Source organism: Pelmatolapia mariae, linkage group LG15 (assembly GCF_036321145.2).
Source record: "Pelmatolapia mariae isolate MD_Pm_ZW linkage group LG15, Pm_UMD_F_2, whole genome shotgun sequence".
NCBI lineage: Eukaryota > Metazoa > Chordata > Actinopteri > Cichliformes > Cichlidae > Pelmatolapia > Pelmatolapia mariae.
The window spans coordinates 37,707,955-37,727,501 of NC_086240.1; the positions used below are offsets into that span (position 1 = coordinate 37,707,955).

Here is a 19,547-nt window from a genome sequence, read left to right on the forward strand (position 1 = left end):
GTGCCTGAGCACATACGTTTAAGCTAGTTTGCGTAGAGCTGGAAGAGAAGAAGAAACCCCAGGGAAGGGTTCCCTAAATGAAGATCATACACATATCACCAGAGTAGGAGGAGCAGAGCAGTCTTCTAATTTAAGCACACTGATCACAAGAGTGGCCTGATTATTAATGGTTTTCATGGAGCAAACACAAACAGATAGAAATACAAAACACAGCAGCCTCGTAGTCACAGATCTGACCCACGGCTGACATCATCCGTAGGTGTGTGACTGGCTGGTGCGCGTCCTTAACCAAACTGCTGCACCTGTAGAAGCTCAGCGTCCTCATCACCCCTATTTGTGGTCATCTGAGCTATGCTGGACAGATGCACACATGTGCACTCTGAACTCTTAAAAAAAAAAAAAGAGCTGTGTTTATTCCTTTTATTCCAACTGCCTCCCAAAGAACGAGCTTGTTTTATGTTTATTATTTTTTTATGGTTTTTTTCCCTTTGTTTTCAGTGGGTGCGGTTATTGTGTGAGATGCTGTGAGGCTTTTCTTTTCTTTTCTTTGAGCTAAACTTGCAAAGCAACACCGAATAAACAGTGAAATTGCAACAGAGAAATAGTTTTGAAAAAGGTTAAAGGATAGTTTAGGCCTGCCACCATAAAAATCCTACATTTACATACTTTGTGACAACTGTCATACTGCCACACTGTAAGAGCACTTCTAGAGAAGTAACGCAGAATAAAATCATGAGCAACTCCCATAAAAAAGTAAATAAACATGATTGCTCCGTATTCACTGGAATGCATTCTCGAGCATAAACCATGCTTAACATGTAAACATTAGGCACATATATGGAAAAAAACCTTTTCTCTTTGACACAGTGCTAATGATGGCAGCCTCACATTATATTCCATTCATATTTTTCTCTTGGGATTATAAGATACAGGTTTGACACATGCTCTACCCAAAAGGTACAACAGGTTTTCTCTCATGATCCCGAGAGCTTAAACCATGAGATAATTTTCAGTTACCTCTCTCTGTTTTCACCTGTGATCTTTTGAGAGTGCTTCTTCTGGCAGGTGTCATTCTGTATATGACACAGTAACTCAAATGACCATTGGAGTTAACAGAGTCCAGGAAGAATTTTCTCACATGATTAACTGGACTGTGTAGCCATCACTGGAATGTTAAATCAAGAACTATAAAACTTTTAATGTAATTTTTAATATTAACAAAAAACTCTAATTCAGTGTTTAAATAAAGAGATGGGTGCCAGCGTGTCTTAAATGATCAATATAAAGTGAAAAAAATAAACTGTGTAAAAACAAAATGCCTTTTTAAACTTTATAACGGAATAACTTACACCGATTTGCTTTTTGGCCAAGTAGTCTAAGCTTCACATGAGCCTTAAACCATTAAAATTCTCCTTTGCAAATGTAAACTTGTTTTTTAATCAAGTTTAAGGCCTTAAAAAATCTGGAAGATTGGCTAAATCTTTGATGCACTTGAGAAAAATACCGTTTTCCTTATTGCTGTCGCGATAAACCATGATATTCCTCCGCCGCTTCCTATATTATACAATGGGGGGAGAGACGAACAACGACTCGGGCGGAGTGATTTAGTCAGGACTACACCCAAGCGCCTGTCCGGTTGCAGCGGCTCCTCTTCGTTGCCTAGACCAGAAGAAAGCCGGGACGTAACGGTGCCGGGGGGGTTTTGCTTGCTGGAGGCCCGTGTAACCACCGATAAATACAGCTTCCTCACAGTTTCTTCGTCATTCAAGAGGCGATCGTGACTTAGCTTACTTTTTTCACCTTAAAACTAATTTCACAAACATGTCCTGGCAAAGCTACGTGGACAACCTGATGGCCGATGGCAGCTGCCAGGACGCGGCCATTGTTGGATATGCGGACGCCAAATATGTCTGGGCATCTTTTGTCGGCGGTACCTTTGCCAACATAACGGTACGTATGTGCTGTACGTCGGTATTCCTAGTTGTGTATGCGCATAATGCACATTTTTGCATGTCGCTTATACGTTTGTCTGCATGCCAGGCCTTGTTGAATGGGGGATAAGCGAAGCAGTGTGGGTACACATGGTATCCGGTGGTCACACATAGGATCCACTGGCATGTGTGCGCCGTTGCTTTTCAACCTGTCGCCTGCAATTGCCACCTTTCTTTTCCCGCTTCTATTGTACGTCTACTATCTCAACGCTTAAGCCATTTTCCCTTTTAAAATAACTGTGCAGCACCGAAGAGCTCAAGCTAGAGATCATCGTTGCCGCGAACTCGAGCTAAAGCGGCTAACTTGGCTGCTAACAGTAACTAGCCGCATTGGAAAAGCTACAGTAATATAAGAAAATTAAACGGCAGTCCTATAAAACTATTGTATCCTGAATTAGTCATTCGCATGTTAAAAACTGCTTAGTAGTTTCGGCTACCATAAGCTTTTCCATGCAGACTAAGTCAGTGTTACCACTGATTAGCGAACTACACGGTTAGCTCAAATCGGGCCGGTCATCTCCCTCCCCACCACCATCATCCTCAATCATTACTAGCTAACGCTAACGGCGCAGGGTTGGCGGCGCTCGCACGCATTCCTTACGTGCTGGCGTTCCGTTGGTCCTTTTCAATTTTCCTATTCGGCTTCTGTGAATCTCTCCACCGCTACCGCCCATCATTTTTCCAAGATGGCGGACACGCTCCCAGTTTCTTATTCATTTTTGTCCATGGGAGCTAACCGAGACGTCTGGGCTCGGATCTCGGTTTTTTTCTCATTAGCATGCCACCCCGTGTTATGGACAGCATGCGTCGGATGCTCCTATTTTACAACAAATAAAACTCAGTCGACTGAAAGTAAAGCTAACTTGTTTAACAGACACATTCGGGGTTTTCCTCCATCCTCCATTTTGTCCGTTAAATTTATTTTGCCAGTCATCTACGTTTTTAATCGGGACTCCTCCGGTTCCAACGTGAATATAACGAAGATTTAGCAGTTCTGGCTGACTATTATAAAATGAAAACCCCGCTCATGTGGCGGGGACTGTGGTTTCGTTATCTGAGGTTAACTGGGAGTGCCCACTCGGAGCTAAGGAACGGCAGCGTTTTTCCTTTTGAAATACAGCAGTTTCCTTAATGGACTTTTTAACTTGTAAAAGAAGTCTGCTTTTACCGGCTGTCAACCAGCATGCCCGGTGGTTAAATTTGGTAAAAGGAATCCCGTTTTCATGAATACAGAAGGTTTTCAGGGGATCTGAAGTCGTTTTCATGTGGGGATGGCGGCTTTTCATTCCCGGTTGAAGTGACCAAATTAGCAACCCAGGCCTGGGCTTGTAGGTAGCCGCCATGCTATCGTTATCTTAGCCGGTAGACGTGCTTTGAGTTTGCCGTTTTCCCTTCCTGACTGTGTGCCATGACTCTGCACTTCTGGACTCAAGGGGCAACGCCTTTTGTTCTGCAGTTCGCTCCAAATAAAGTAGTTTGAGCAAGAAAATGTATATATTTTTTACTGTACTGAGTTTCAAAGAAAACAAATAAGTTGTCCCCAAAAGTGAAATATTAGCAGCTTAACGTTTTCGTCATTGCGGTATGGTCGAGATTTCAGGACTTCTCCACCGGTAGCATAAAGGAGACTCCTTGAAACAGACCATGTGCTTTCATCTGCCCTGGGCTGGATGGTCTCTGTATCAGTCTAAACACTGCCCTCTGTGCTAAGATGACTAATAAAAACCATTACACACTTCTTTTTTTTTTTTTTAAAAAAAAGGGGGGGGGGAGCACTTTTCAACAAGACTTAATCTTTTAATACGCATCTCTTTTAAAGAGAAACGTTATTTAAACATCAATAATGGAGTGTGGTTTGAAAATTTCCTTGACTGGGGTCGAGGGGGGAAAAGGACAATTTGTCAAAGATAGAAACTATGACCTCATACATTTTTAATGACTGAATTGTAAGCCATATTAATTAAAATATCCCATAGGTATATTTTGGGCCTCTTGCAGAGTAATACTTCATGATAATGGAAATTTGGCCTGGAGGTCTTCTGTAAAATACATTTTTATGTTGGTGCCTTAAATGGGTCCTGGTGCAGAACAAACTCTTAAGATGTACAGGTTAGTTTAGGATATACTTCCTGTTAGATGTTGAAACCCCCATTAACTATATATAGATTAAGGGAAATCATTACACGAGAGTCCAGCCAGCTCTGGACATCTTGTGTATAAATTCAGTCATAGTTGAATATTGTGCAGTAGTGGCAATAAATACTAATTCTACCCTCTTGTAATTTAAAAGCTGCAGATTAAATATGAATGCAAGCTGTGGGCACAAGGCTTTCACAGACTAGAGTTGGGCACACTTGTGCATTTATCATTAGAACTATTTTACTACAATAAATTCCAAATTATTTCAGTATGTTTCTCAATTTATATATTAAGCAATGATGTTTTTGTTGTGGAGGGACAGCAGATTCTGAGCTGAGAGGAGGCTGGGCAATTAACACTGGACAATGCAGCCATCAGCCAAATAATTTGAAACACTGGTGTCTGCTCAGGCTTTCACAATGTGTGCGTACCTAATTAAGTTGTTTGTGTAGCTCTTGCTCAATCTCGAGGCTTCACAGCACCCACATTATGGAGCAATACATGTGTTTAAATTGTGTTTGTGGAGAAACCCTCAAGTGTCTCCACATAAGCAATATTCTGCATTGATCTTAACAAGGATGTACCTGACCTCCTGATCTCTGTGCTTCCTCCTAGCCTGAAGAAATCGACGTGTTAGTAGGAAAGGACCGAGAGGGATTCTTCACCAGTGGGCTGACCCTGGGCAATAAAAAGTGCTCCGTAATCAGAGACAGCCTCCAAATTGACAACGACTGGACAATGGACATCCGAACAAAGAGTCAAGGAGGAGAGCCCACATACAATGTTTCTGTAGGCAGAGCAGCCAAAGGTAAGCATCAGGTATACTGCTGTTAGCAGCATTAAATCTTAAGTAGTTACACAGTAACCTGCTTTGAGTTTTACCATTTTAGTTTAGCTGTTTATTTTTGCTTTTAAAATGATATTATTGTCTTGTGCAAGCATGTGGGGTAGATGTTGACTGCACCTTTCCTCAATATATGACAGATGGGTGTAAAATGTCTGGATATTTCTTTCAGTGACGGTCGATAACGGGCCGCAGTTGCTTCCATGTAGAAATGCATATTCAGGTTGTTTGAGCTCAGGAAGTTCATATTCAGAGATTTATATGGATTTTCTATTATCTGCTATGACTACTATTATCCAAGAGTGAGTTTATTTCCCAGCTATAGTTATATTGCAGTTTAATTGGTATGGTTTACCTTTAACACTTTAAGACTAAGCAGCTTACAAATGAGAAAATCATAATCAGTTATGGTTTAGTAAAGTGTCTGTATGTTTACCTTTTTTGATATGTGAATTTAATCATTTTGCCTCCAGTTTATTCAGAACTTCTTACAGCTGCCAAAAATCGGAACAATTAAAGGGTATCATTTCTTTGTGGAAATGGTTTAAACTAGATAAATTCTTAAGCTTCAGCCTTAAATGTGACCATCAGTAGGTTAAATTTAAAGGCTTTTTAAAATGTATTTCTTGTCAGCTATAGCTTGTCATGGGTCACAACCTTGATAATATTTCAGTAAGCTGAAGTTGAGTCTTGAAGGACTTGCCTGAGAGTTGTCAGTTTTCATGTTGCCTGTGTGGGCCCCGATGTCCTGTCCCGCCCAATTCATGCCACAAGGTACTCTAGCTAACAGAGACTGCATCAGCAGTTTCTGGGCTCACTTTTGGGATCAGGATTTCTGGGAAATTCTTTCTGGAATGCATGCATCTTCCTCCTTTCTGGTTTAACACCCCCCCCCCCCTTTACCTTCAAATTCACAACCTGTTTTTCCCACTCGCTTCCACACTGTCCTAGTATTTGAGGCACATGAGGGTGTGGTTTTTTTTTTTTGTTTTTTTTTTTGTTTTTTAAACACATGTATTGAGGAGAGGTATGCCAAGCATGCTGCTGCATTAGTGATGGTTAATAGTTCCTAACTTCACTTTCTTGTTCTTTGCTGCTGTCATGGCGCATAATGACACATTAAACAGACTGATAGGAGCAGAAACAGCCATGAAATGCTAGGCTTTGTGTGCCCCACCCTCTTGGCCAAACAGCAGGTATTATTTGGATATTTTACTCATGTAACTAAAATGGACATAGAAGCTACTCTTGCAGCCATTTGACCTGGTAAACAAAGACTGACTCCCATCGGTGGCTAAAACACTGACTAGATTTTTCACACAGTGCATCAGAGAAAGCTTCCCAAAGAAGTTTGAAAGATAAACTTCAGCCTCTCTGCATTGAATTTGTTCATCACTGTAAAGGGACTTTGAACTAGTTTCAGAGTTCTGTGGTCTACGTTTAGCCGTTTAAAGTGTAGTAAAGCCTTGATCTGGCTTTTAGCTCCTGTTAAACCACAGCATGCTGGGAGAGCAGTGTCCTCTTAATAGTTTATAAAATAAACGATGCATGGAGTCTTTGTGGCAGTTTGCTATTGCAGTGGACTCTGTGCTAACTCCAGCTCTGTGCCTCTGCTTGTTTGGGCATCACAGATCTGACGACAAGGCTTTGCATGCATCCTTCACGTTTATTTTCCTGTTGCACTTACTGTCTTCCTAACTGTAACGTGACCTGTCGCCACCAGCAGCACCGATAAGAAAATGAATGTTGGAGCTCTGCGCAGCCTTCAGAGTTGAAGGCACCGCTCTGCTTTCTGTGCCATTGTCTTCCTTTTGTAGCCGTCTCGTCCGCCTTTGCCGCTTTAGCTCTGTGCTCTTCTTCTTTTCATTGTGTGATCTCCGCACCTTCTCTAAATGTCCCTTCTCTGTCTCTTTTCTTTCAGTCTTGGTCTTGGTAATGGGCAAAGAAGGGGTCCATGGAGGCGGATTGAATAAGAAGGCATACTCGATGGCAAAATACTTGAGGGATTCAGGGTTTTAGTTTAGTTTTGATGTAGCTTATGCAGTGTAGGGTTAAAAAAACAAATAAAAAACAAAACAAAGGAAAATTAAAAAAAAAAAAAGCATAAAATTTTTGGGGAAAAAAAACAAAGCAAAAAAAAATAAATCTGTTCTATCTAATGTTGAGCCCATGTTTCCCCCGCGTCCCCGAACGGTCCCGTTTAAACAACCCCAGGAGCATTTCTAAACGGCACAGGGTTCGAGCTCTGTCCCCATATTTGGCCGAGATGGCATTGAGTGTTATTCTTTTTCCAGCCCTGCAATCAACATGCCTGTTCATTTTATTTTGTTTCTTTTCCTTTGTGTACTCCAGCATTGGTTATTGTCATGGGGAAGGAAGGTGTCCATGGAGGGCAGCTCAACAAGAAAGCATTTCAGATGTCTGAGTACCTGAGGAAGTCCGGATACTAAAGCAGCCTGTACCCAGCTACCTAGCAGCTCACCCTTACCACCCTGTTGCATTTCACACTACTTCCAGTCCTAGTTTGTAGTTTTTGTTTTTCTGCCTTCTCTTCTCCCCATTTGTTATCTCTCTTTGCCGTGTGGGTTTTTTTTTTTTTTTTTTTTTTTTTTTTTTGGTCATTACCCCCCAACCCACTCATCCCCCCCCACCCCCCCTCAAAGCACTTGCTCTGTGTACTCTTTAATACCCCTCTAAGCACTCTTGAGTTGATCCATAGCAAAGATGAGCATGTTGCTAACAGGATGTCATGACAAATTTGTACTTAAAGACCAGCAAAAAAAAAAATTCTCGCTGAACACTCACAGGTTAAGGCTTTAGTGTTTAATTTGAAGCTTATTCTTTTATTATTATTTTTCGTCCTCATTAGTGCCCATCACTTAATCACACACACTCCCTCCCCGAGCAGCCGATGCCTTTGGAGCACTAAAGCTCGTCACGTCTTCCTCTGTCGTTGCCCCCACCCACCCCTCCACGTCCTGGTGGGGAGACTGCGCGCATCTCGGACCACCGTCGCTCCCCTCTCTGATCCACCACTACACATCCACCCCAATCTTCCAAAGTCCCTCTTGCCAAATTTTCACTTCCTCCCTCCCTGCTCCTCCCCTTCCTGTTCAAATGAAGCAAACACTAAACCTCACTGGGCAGTCTTCAAACACTACTCGCCACTCCGGCTCCCATCCTGTCAGATATCACCCCTTAATCTGTGTTTTTAAAACAAAAAAACAAACAAAATGCGAGGATGCTCTGGGGCATCACTATTTGATCTTGGCGAGATCAGCCCCTCTCCACTCCCCTGTAGATCATCTCGAGCCCACAGTGGATTGTAAGAAGGGATCCAACTGAGGACTTTTGTGATCACCTCTGTCCTTCCAAATGTGGTGGTGGTGTGGGACTCTCCTCCTGGCATAGCAGCCCTCCCCTATTACACGAAAAATGAAAACCCACGGACATTCCACAGTAACAACGGCTCAGGCACTTAATACTTTTGTTTGCCAGCTCCTGTAATGTATATTCTTTAATTTCTTTTTGTTTTCTTTTTAAAGGCTGCCTTTTTTTTTTTTCTTTCTTTCTTTTTTTGGACAGTAGACATCCCAGCATATAACCTTCTGGAGTGTGTCCAGTTTGAATTTCTTTTTCTTTATATAGGACCAAGTATAGTTGAAGGTCGGGTATTTGTACACTCGCTCTAAATCATGTGAAGGATGGCTGCTTTTTATTCTTTCTGATGAAGGAAACACTAACCAGACAGTAATACTAAAGTTTAAAAAAAAAAAAAGAGAAAAAAAAAGTGAAGTATCAGTGGAGGTAAGGGTGGGAGTTCATGAAGAAAATGATCATTAGGTTTTTTTGTTTTTTTTCTCTTAGAAGAAACACACAACTGCATTTCAGCAGCCCCATGCTGTGTTGACAACTATAATACTGTGGAATAAATTGCCTTCTCTCTAGTCAGTTGAGCTCTGGGGAATCAGCCTGTCCACGCTCAGCACTGCTAACAACGTCCAAGTGGGGGGAATAAAAAAAAAAAAAAAAAAATAACAGTAGAAATGACTCTTAATGGGAGATGGGATTAGTTGGAACAAAGACGCTCATGGCTGTCTTGTCGAAACTTTAACTGCAGAACCTGTGTATCCTGTGCCATAACGTAGAGAGATCTGTTGCTGTTGTAAAACGGATTGTTACCCACTGTCCATGAAGGGGTCATTTCATTGGCACTTTTTTTTTTCTTTATTTTTCTAGCTTCAGCTCCACTGTTTAGGCCTTGTGGGATATGTGTACTCATTAAAAAAAAAAAAAAAAGGAAAAAAAATTGTTTCAAGTCCTGTTTGCCGGTCTATTCATTTTCTTTCCTCACAATTTTTTTTTTTTTTTTTTTTTTCTCTTCTTACATCTGGGATACAGTCTCTTTAATGCATTTGATTTCATATGCATAAAACCAAGAAATGCCATAAATTGATTTATCACCTTGTTTACAGACAGATCAAATAAATTTATTCCAACCAGATTGTGAGTTTACTGTCTTCTCTGTTGATCTGAACACTTTACTCTCAGAATCTGTGGTAATGTTTGGATTGAGCTAACTGCATGTGTTAACGTCAGGTTAGCCCTCATGTAAGGTGCCCGAGTTCCCAGACACGGGTTAAGTCTAGTCCCAGAACATAAGTGCTTCTTCAGATCTGAGTGTAAGATTGTGAAGTCATGAAATGAGTTTTCCTCTACAGAAAAGTTTATTTTTTTTTTTTCTTATGTCACCAGACTTGAGACATTACTGCTTTCATTACAGCTGTTCAGGAACTTGAGGTGGCTTTTGATTACTTTAACAGACGTTCAAGGTCCATCAAAACACATCTCATCTTTACTCTCGGATGTTTAAGGTCCATAAAGTGCGCAGAAAAAACCATAATGTGACGTTTCCTTACCACAAGTCCACAGTTCCTGTTAATGGAGATGATTAGAAGGCTACAGAACAGCTGAGATTAGACTATTTTTGAAGGAAAAACCAAGATGCTGCTCCCCCCCCCCCCCCCCCCCCCCCCTTCCACTGGAAATGAGGAAGTGATGGAGAACCAAGACCAGATCTGCCACGTTTTAGGCCTCAACTACAAGGCCACCCCAGAAAATCCTAATCTAGTGTGTAGATGTAAAACTGCACTCATTAACTAAGAAACTACTGATATTTGACTAAAGCATAAAGATTCCTTTACTTCCACTTTCCTAATGAGCCATGTCAGACTTAACAGGCCAATTGGTATCGGATAAGGTCATTGGACGACTATTGAATGTTACCAAGAAACCTATAATTGCAGGATGTTTTTCAGCTCAAGTAATGAAGCTCAGTCAAGTTTCTTCGTCAGGCGTTTTATTGAAGTGAAGTTTTACAGAGATGTTTGAGCAGGAAAACAAAAAATACATGAAATGAGAAGGCAACAGGATTTATGAACAAAAATCAAGCTGTGTTATGAAAAAAAACATCTGATTATTTACTACAAACAGTCTTAAAAATACATCGGGTCAGTTGAGCGTGCACCATGAGGCCTACCGAACAGCAACTGCTCGAGTTGAACGAAATGAAGTTCACCACAGGCGACGGACAGTTCTCACAATCTGAACTGGTGTAACCCACAGCTTCATGTGACACCACACGGAGAGCACACCCTCTTCTTCCAGTGTGTCACTCAGACCAGTTTAACTAGAGCTTCTCTTGGTGTGAATCACTGTAACAAACTGTGGCACAAAACACAAGAGCTCCTTAAACAAAACAAAAAGTTAATGATAGAAATAAATTGGCAAACCACATCGCTGTGGCTCAAAGTGTTAATTTTATAAAACCAATGCTGCATAGTGGTCCAACCTGTGTCACTGTAGCATGAACATATATATACAATAAATGCAAGATGTCCTTTATTGTGATCTATATTTATATACACAGTACATTTACTGATCGTGTGTCCGGGACCTTTGGACTCGTCTGCTTGTGTGTCATCTTTTTACGACTAAATAAAGTACAGTATGGCAGTGTACTGTACGCATCAGCCTGGTCAAAGCGATGCCAAAGGTATGCAGACTGGAGCTTCGTCCATAATCATGATAAAAACCAAAAACTTAAGATTTGTATTTTGTGAGAAGGAAATTACAATGTATTTGTAAGCAGTGAGAGAAGAACTGGGATGACTCTGCATTGTGCCCACAACAAAAGTCTCTGCAGCTGTGAGGTCGGGCAGGCCGGGGAGCTTCTAAGCGACACGTCGGTCAAGCTCGGGGCAGGTCGTGCTCGTGGCCTTCGGAGCACGGCTGCTGCATCTGCACCACCACGGTCTCCACGGTGACCTCCTCCTCGGTGTCGCTGCTGTCCAGCTCGTCGTCCTCGTACTCCGAGGATTCCTGGTCATGCTCGGAGCGCGACGCCCCGGACATGGTGCCGAAGGAGTGGGCGCTGGTGGAGGCCAGGGAGCGCAGCAGCGGGGTGCTCTCAGACACCTCCTCGTTCTCTGGGCCGCTCTCCCCCTCAGAGTCAGAGTCCGAGTCGCCCTGCGAGGGCACCACCTTCTGCTTGCACACCGGACACGTCTTCTTAGTCTTGGTCAGCCACGGGTCCACGCACTTGCTGTGGTAGGCTGAGAACACAAAGGGCATCCTGTTTATGCAAACCAGCCTTTGATGGCTGTCACAGCAAAGGTTAAAGTACGAGAATAAGATCACGATGGAGCCTCGTTATCTACTTAATAAAATGATAACGATCCAAACAGAATAAATCAGAGTAACTGGCTTCTGTCAGTGTAACTGTGGGTATTTTGTAGTCACTCACCATGAGAGCACGGCAGGACTCTGAGTTTATCTCCCTCTTCATATTCATCCAGGCAGATGGCACACACATCGTAGTTATCACCTGGGGGGAGAAAGAAACCATATTCTCCCTTTAATTGAACACATTTGAAAGAAAGTGGCTTTCTGAGCCCCTGAGAGTCATAATTTCTAATAGGGATGGGACTCATTGATAAAGATGCTGCATGCTTAATAGTAGAGAATGAATGCACTGTGATCCCTGACAGTGCTAATGTTTCTGAAGGTCACTGAGGTCGAGCAGGTTCACAAAGTCCGGCTGCCTCGCGAGTCCGATTTCCTTCGATTCTTTGTTCCTGCACCACCCATCCCATCCTCAGCCTGCAGGGCAGAGCAGCATCTCATTCCCTGTGCGCACTGAAAGCTCAGGAATTCATCAGCGCACTCCCTCTCAAATTCCACAGCGTTCTTCTCCTTTTCCTTCCCTTCCTCTTTCCCTGCCTGAGCTGGAGGGAGGCCGGGAGAGCAGGGGGCTGTGGGTCGGTGTGTTTATGTAAGCTCTAAATGAGCATGTTTTCCCTGACTGAGCTCTCTGTGTCCGCGCCAGAGCCGCATGTGACCGTATAAGGACGGGGAGTCGCATCAACCGCCCCTCCATCATCGACTTCCAACTCGAGGCAGCGTGTCCGACTGCGGCTCCGCCTCGACCGTTTCACTTTCAGCTTTGTTTTTAACTCAAAACACCAACACAACCACAATCATCGCTAATTTTCTTTTCGCCCAACACTCCTCTGACACGACTCCAGAGCGGCCTCCATCCTTTCCTCTCCTCGCTGCCAGTGCTGAACAGTCGCAGGGTGAGGGAGAGTTTGTGCAGGCACAGATCCAGTATCCAGTATCCACTCAGGAAATGCTGAACTGTGGCAATAACTGAGCTATTCTGAGAAGCAGAGAAGAAAAACGTTCAGTGGCTTTCTGAACTCTGTTCTGTGAACTCTGAGGCCTCGCACTGGGGAGATAACATTTAAAAATAAATAAATAAAAATGCCATCGAGGATCGCTTTCTGCTACACTTCAAAAGCTATTAGCACTTTATTAAGGCTGCTCAGAACGGACAAATATGGCCTGTTCACTCGAAAACTTAAGAGATTCCTCCAGGAAAGCCCAGGGCTCTGCACAGCACTGCAGCAGAACATAATTCACAGTCTAACCGAGTCGACACCCGTCACAGAACAAATTACCCCACTTGAGCTGATCAAAGAAACTGCTGTGGACGTTTCTCGAATATTCCACCACAATAACGCAATTTCTGTGAGCTCAGATTCAGGCTACGTGGGGTACATAACATATCTAAAGCAGCGTGTTTTTCATCAGGATGGTGGTTACTCCCCATCCTAGTTTAAAAGTTGGGCTGTTGGACCCTCGAAAAACATCTAGGTCACATCTGGCAACTTTTCAGATGCTGGGAATCCCTCGCAATTACGTTTCGGGGCTAGTAGCACACGTTAAAAAGCTCTGAGAGCTGGTGCAGCTCCTCTCCCCTCCATTTTTCCCATTAATCGGTCAGCCTGCCAGCATTCCTGGCTCTCAAAGGAACCACGCTGTCCTACTGAACTTCAGACAAGCAGTGAATGCGTAGCAGAGCTGGGGCGGGCAGGCGAATGAAAGAGAGGCTGACAAAAACTGAGTAAAAGGACGAGGGGGGGGGGGGCATCTACAGTTTGTCACCGCCGACCAGACAAGGACAGCTGGCAAGGAGGCCACTGAGCTAAGAGACAGAGAGGGCTCCTCTATACTGACATCAACATGCTTCACACACCGACGGCTGAGACACTGCAGCTGCTCAGTCCAGTCAGAGTGTGTGTGTGTGTGTGTGTGTGTGTGTGTTCGCCTTGGTTTGAATGTGCAAAGCTGCAGGGAGGGGTGGGGTGACTCATCATACACAGGGAGGAACAGACTGCAGGTCAAAGATCAGAGGAAGAGTAAAACCAAGGGTCAAAATCAATCCCTTCATTCTTTTATTGTTTTTTCCAGTCAGTTTGCTGCACGTGTGCATTCACACTTTCTGACTCATACATCTGTCAGACGCCGACTCCTGACAAAAACTGGCGTCAAAGTGAGGCTAAAGCTCGCTTTCAAATGTCAGGCTGTCAGTGGAGCTGATGCAAGGTTCTGTAAGAAAACTGGAGCATATGTCATGTTAATGGCAGTGCGGTGCTTAGCCGGCAGTCGCACAGCTGCAATTACATAATGCTGTATGTCGGCACAGGTCTTATGTTACATACTGGCATTGTGCGCTGATTGCACGGGTATTGTGGCTTTCATTAAGGCATTGTGCACCATGCGTGCAGACACTCCTTGTGTCGCTTACTATTCATTTCAGTCTGAGGAATCCCATTTCCATGCACACAAGTGACGTTATCCACCATCACCCCCTCTGATCCATATCTTTACGAGCACTGTCTGCTGGCCAACTGCAACCGTCCGACTTATTTAAGCAAACGACCTGCATGACAGCAGACTACAAAAAGAAAACATCATGTGTCTCAATAAGGTGCTGGGCCCACAGACTGTATGTGCAAGATGGACACAAACAGTGTGACATCACACACCGGTCAGTGAGGCCCCGCCCGTCTTAAAGCCTTGAGCTGTAGATTTTAGGTTGTACCGTGTCAGTGCTTTGAAGTGATGAATAAGCAGTGGATGTGACTGAGCAAGCGAACGACGCTGCACGCTCACGTGGTAACACCACATGACCTGCCCTCACTCTTTACTCCTTAAAGCTCTTTTCTGAACTGAGCGGTTTCTGTCATATATTTCAGACCTGCCTATAGAATAAAATGACTGGGTTTGCATTAGAAGCTAGTGAGGGTGGTCCCTGCCTATGCACACACAAGCCATTCTAATGGTCATCAAACTACGTCTTTATTGATATATATACTGAAGGGTACACAGGAAATCATCAAATGTTGTCTTTATGGAGGAAGGAGCTACATAGTAACCGGCTTCAATGAGACCATAAACTCATCAGGAAAGTGTTTGGAGCTTGCTCGGGTCACTTTCTCAGACTTTTTTTGCAACTAGAGAAGTCGTCCTCTGCTGGGTATGAGAAAAAAAACGCTAATTTAGGTTACCATGTTATCATTTTATCTCTCGGCTCGACCACCACCTGCTGCTATCACAGCTTTAATGTGCCATGGCATCAGTTCACCGACGGTCTGGAACTCTAATGGAGTTCTGTCTTCCAAAATTTGGTGTTTTGGTAAATTGGCATTTTGTGCGTTGGTCCAAAATGTTCCACTGAGTGACTATGAAGCCACAGAGTGACATTCACATCATTTTCATGCTTGAACCATCAAGCGAGTCCATTGTGCCTTGTGGAATGGGCATCCTAGAAGAAATCACTGTCACAGTCACTCAGACAAACTCTGTAATATTCAATTTTGTCTAAATACATTCGACAGCCCCTTTATTAAGAGTACCGTAGTTTTCGGGTCATAAGCCACTACTTTTTTCCCCACACTGTGAACACTGCGGCTTATACTGACGTGCGGCTAATGCATTTTTTTTTTTTCATGCGGCCAAAAACATTTTGCCTGGTAACAGTAGACCAATAAAATTGATAAGAAGTATATATACGGTATATATTTTTACCGGTTGTTAAGAGACGTAATGTTGTTTGTGCACTGTTTCGTAAAAAAACCATAAGCAACGTAATTTGGTAATTTGTGTGTTATCGATACGTACGTATACTTAAAGGTAGCCGTGTTACAGGCGCTGTTCGAGGAAAAAAAAGCATTTGCAGTATGTATTTTTGTATTACCATAACGTTTATGTTACCATGTTTACGTTACCTTACAGATTAAATTAAACGTTAAAAATCCTCATGTGTAATATTTCTGTGTAAATATCTCATATTACGAGTGAAACGCATACGGCTTAAAATCCGGTGCGGCCTGTACAAGTACAAAATTGATTTTCTTTCTAAAATTAGAGCATGCGGCTTTTAATCAGGTGCGCTCTGTAGTCCGGGAATTACGGTAACTATTCAACTATTCACAAAATCTGCCAGTTATATGAAGTTCAAACTGAGCATGAGAATGGAAAAGAAAGGTGATTTAAGTGACTCTAAATGTGGTTGTTAGTGCCAGACGGGCTGGTCCGAGTACTTCAGAAACTGCTGACCTACTGGGATTTTCCCCACACAACGGATGCTGGAAAAAAATGGGAGAAAATTCCTTCTTGATGTCAGCAGAGAATGGCCTCTTCATGCTGGTAGGAAGGCAACAGTAACTCAAATAACCACTCGTTACTACCAAGCTATGCAGAAGATCACCTGCATATCAAGCCTTAAAGCATAAGACCGCACCAGGGTCCACTCCTGTTAGCAGTTTGCACAGGCTCAACAAAACTGGACAATAGAAAACTGGAAAAATGTTGCCTTGTCTGATGACTCCAGATTTCTGCTGCGACATTTGGATGGCCTGGTCAGAATCTGAAGCATTGATCCAATCCTGCATCAACACTTCAGGCTGGCTGTGGTGGTGGTGGTGTAACGGTTGGGAGGATATTTTCTTGGCACACTCTGGCCCCCTTAGTAGCCATCAAAGGTGTAAAAAAAAAAAAAATTACAACCTGCAAATCAATTTCTACTAAAGTATTTGCTGAAGTGATGGACAGATATCTGCCGATGCCGGTGTAAGCTCCTCTGTCAGATGGGGAGCAGATACTCTCATCAGCAGAAAGACATCCTGCCAGCACAGCAGCAGCTCAGGCTGCGGTGATGATAATTAGCTGGCAAGCATCTTCCCACTTCCCAAAGTGACTCCACACCATGCTACATTTCTTAGCTCTCCTGACCTATGACTCACAGTAACACACAGCAAAGCCATTACAGATTTAGATGTATACCAACACTGCCACTAACAAGCCTCCTGGAGTAAATGGTAAGCTATCGATTTGGGCTTGCTGGCTGCTTCCACCTTGGTGTGATTATTGTAGCCAAGCTGAGACAGGGAAGCACTAAATGATACATCAGCCAAGAGACGCAAACCTTAAAAGCTTTGAAATGATCGAGGTAGCTGCACTTTAACCTCTTAAGCCCCAAGCCCACCTGATCTCCTGCTTTTTGCCCCCGTATCAGGGGGCATTGGGGCTTAAGAGGTTAAACAAAGTACAAAAAGGTATCAGTGATTTAAATGTTTTACGAGACCTTTAACACGAGAACATGCCCACTGAACCTTTGCAGAAAAACGTTCTGCACTGCAACTTCCGCTCCATTTCAAAATAAGCACCTGAACATGTAATATTCTGCACAACTGTTCAGGGTTTCAGATTTGCAGCTTCAAGATCAACAGCCACACAGCATCAGAGTACTCCCACTCACTAAAGCTGCATCTGATCAAAGTACCCCAGAGTCCGAGCTCAGCATTATCTGCTGCAACTTGGGCCAAGAAGGGCACCATTAGACATCTTTCCCAGTCTGAAGCTGCACCGTTGCAGTGATGAAGTTCAGGCACGGTGCCAAAAACTTCAGTAACGGTGCAGGAAGCAAGTTTTCTTAGCATCACATTGAATTGTGTGGAGTTGAGTTGTCCCAAAGCAAGGCTACAGCTAAAAATAATACAAGTCACAATGTGGCGCTTAAACCCCTCCCACACACACATACAACCAGCTGCTGTAAACAATGATCAATAAATGACAAGCTTTTGCATTCTAGATGAGGGTTTGTGTGGAAACCATATAGCCATAGAGGTTCACTGGTGTATGTAGTTAGTATACCACTAACTCACAACACTTACAAAAACAGCCCATTTCCCTTTAAGTGACACAAACACCAGAAATAGTGCTGCAGTCATTCCAAATATCCAGAGGCCAAATCCTGCTTGAGGCCTTCCTCTTACCTGAGGTAAGCACCGCCTAACAACACACAAAATCAGACAATAGGGGTGCTGTCCCACTGTGACAGCCCTCCCATACTCAAACCTGACACTTTGTTTCTTGCCAGGTTAGCATTGCTCCAAAGTGCAGAGCTCAAAAGGTGATTAGGTGGAGATTTGGTGTCCCCTTCCCGTGTTGTTAAACGCTCTGACTCAGCTGACAGGCGTGCAGATGCCGCCCCGGGGGCTGTTTCCTGAACGTCCGAACTCGCCTGAGCAGTAAAGGGTGACTGCAGCGGTGCTTGGTGGAAACCCTGAGTCAGAGTGGGCACTGCTCGCAGACACAGCCGTGACAGCGCACAAACCACAGAGCCTGACGTGACAGAAGCAGTGACCAGAGCAGCACATGCTGCTTTTAGCTGGTCTGCTGCACGTGCTTCAATTACTGCCAGGCAGGGAGGAGCAGCTCTGCTCATAACCCCCCCTCAATTAGCAGCTTTGCAAGGGGGATACTTATTATGCACCACCCATTCTCTTCAAAGCTCCCCGGTGTTTCCCTGCACAGACGACTGCAGTCCGGGGCTTTCCAGCCCGCAAAATACATCTGCTGGAGGTAACACAGCCGGCAAACATCTAAATACACAGACAAACTTATTTACCCAACACACAACGAGGATTTGCCTTTCAAAACAATGCTATAGTCAGCCTGACACCTATACTTAGAAAGACGGAGAAGCCACAGAGTTTTACTTAAAAAGCTTTCAGAGGTTTTTGATGACACACTCAAATATTTACACAAAAATAAAAGCAGATATCTATTTTTACTTCATCACATTTTCTCTCCTATTACAAACAAGCGGTACACGCTCTCCTGTACATCTGCCTGACAGGTAAAATCCAAATTACACTTAGCTTTCGACCCAGCCGGCCCCAGCATGACCGAGATTACATTCCAAACCATCAGTCATGTGTTCAGTTTCAACAGAGAGGAGCTCTAATCTGCCTTTGTGGAAAAAAATCAAGTCCATATTAATCCGATTAGGTGCAGAGCTCCAGGGAGCGGTGGTGTGTCGCAATGCATCGATGACATCTCTGTTCTTGGCCGAATCATGTGAGAGAAAGGAGCGAAAGAGGAAAATAGCATCTCTACAGATTGCGAAGGTCAGAGGTCAGACTAAAAGATGTGTAAACGACTGGTTGCTTCAGGGAGTCAACACAATGCTGGAATATTTTTTGCTAAAGGAAAACAAACTTCATTGAAACCTTGCTAACAGACATGTAGCACTGTTCCACATAATGCGCATAATGATAATGTTCAGTTCAGTTCATTTTTATTTCAAACATGTGCCTTCACAATCATTACAAAATGTTGTGCTACACAGTAGCTTTAGCAAAAAACTGAGCCACCTAGAACTCTTAAATTAACCTTTATTGAGCCAGGAAGTGAAATTATTGAGATTTTCGTCCTCCTGTGAAGCGTCGATGCTAACCACTGATCTTTTCCTACCTTTCTTGTACTTGTGGATGGGAAGCTTCTTCAGCTGATCTTTGCGCAGGCGGCTCCTCCGAGCTCTGTGTCGATCCTGGACAAACTTGGTGATCTAGTCGAAGCACAAATAGAGCAAAACTGTCAAAATGAGCGCAAACCACACACAGATCTTGTGCAAGTAAAGTCAAAGAAGCTTAAATTTACAGTGCATAACAAATTTATTAGACCACCTGTCATAAAAACAAGAAACTGCTCAAAAACACGTTTAAATTTTTTTTTAATGTTATTGCTATTTATTAAGCAAATAACAAACTGAATTATTGTTTTCGTACCAAAATTTGAGCTAACACGCTGGACATTTTTGAGAAGCCAAAAAAAATTAATCAAGCATAACATTCAACCATGAAAACAATGTCTTTCTGTTC

General features: G+C 43.3%; 2 protein-coding genes across 3 annotated transcripts in view; one reads left to right on the top strand and one right to left on the bottom strand.

Moving 5' to 3' along the window:
- Positions 1 to 1,630: 1,630 nt before the first annotated feature.
- On the top strand, positions 1,631 to 9,046 carry LOC134643082 (profilin-2-like). Of its 2 annotated transcripts, none has more exons than XM_063495296.1 (3): positions 1,631 to 1,950; positions 4,746 to 4,938; positions 6,896 to 7,320. In XM_063495296.1, the coding sequence occupies exons 1-3, from the start codon at positions 1,822 to 1,824 to the stop codon at positions 6,991 to 6,993; spliced, it is 420 nt and encodes a 139-aa protein (XP_063351366.1). In that variant the 5' UTR covers positions 1,631 to 1,821; the 3' UTR covers positions 6,994 to 7,320. The 2 variants fall into 2 exon arrangements, with proteins under 2 accessions (XP_063351366.1, XP_063351365.1); XM_063495295.1 differs by lacking the exon at positions 6,896 to 7,320 and adding an exon at positions 7,327 to 9,046 and having other exon boundaries at positions 1,637 to 1,950.
- A 1,277-nt stretch (positions 9,047 to 10,323) lies between these two features.
- Positions 10,324 to 19,547, bottom strand: part of rnf13 (ring finger protein 13) — a 38,978-nt gene continuing 29,754 nt past the window's right edge. The window contains exons 8-10 of the mRNA XM_063494550.1: positions 19,141 to 19,234; positions 11,780 to 11,860; positions 10,324 to 11,588 (exon numbers count right to left, since the gene is read on the bottom strand). Of these exons, the coding sequence (XP_063350620.1) occupies positions 11,224 to 11,588; positions 11,780 to 11,860; positions 19,141 to 19,234 (540 nt within the window). The 3' untranslated portion in view covers positions 10,324 to 11,223. The remainder of the gene's footprint in view (positions 11,589 to 11,779; positions 11,861 to 19,140; positions 19,235 to 19,547) is intronic.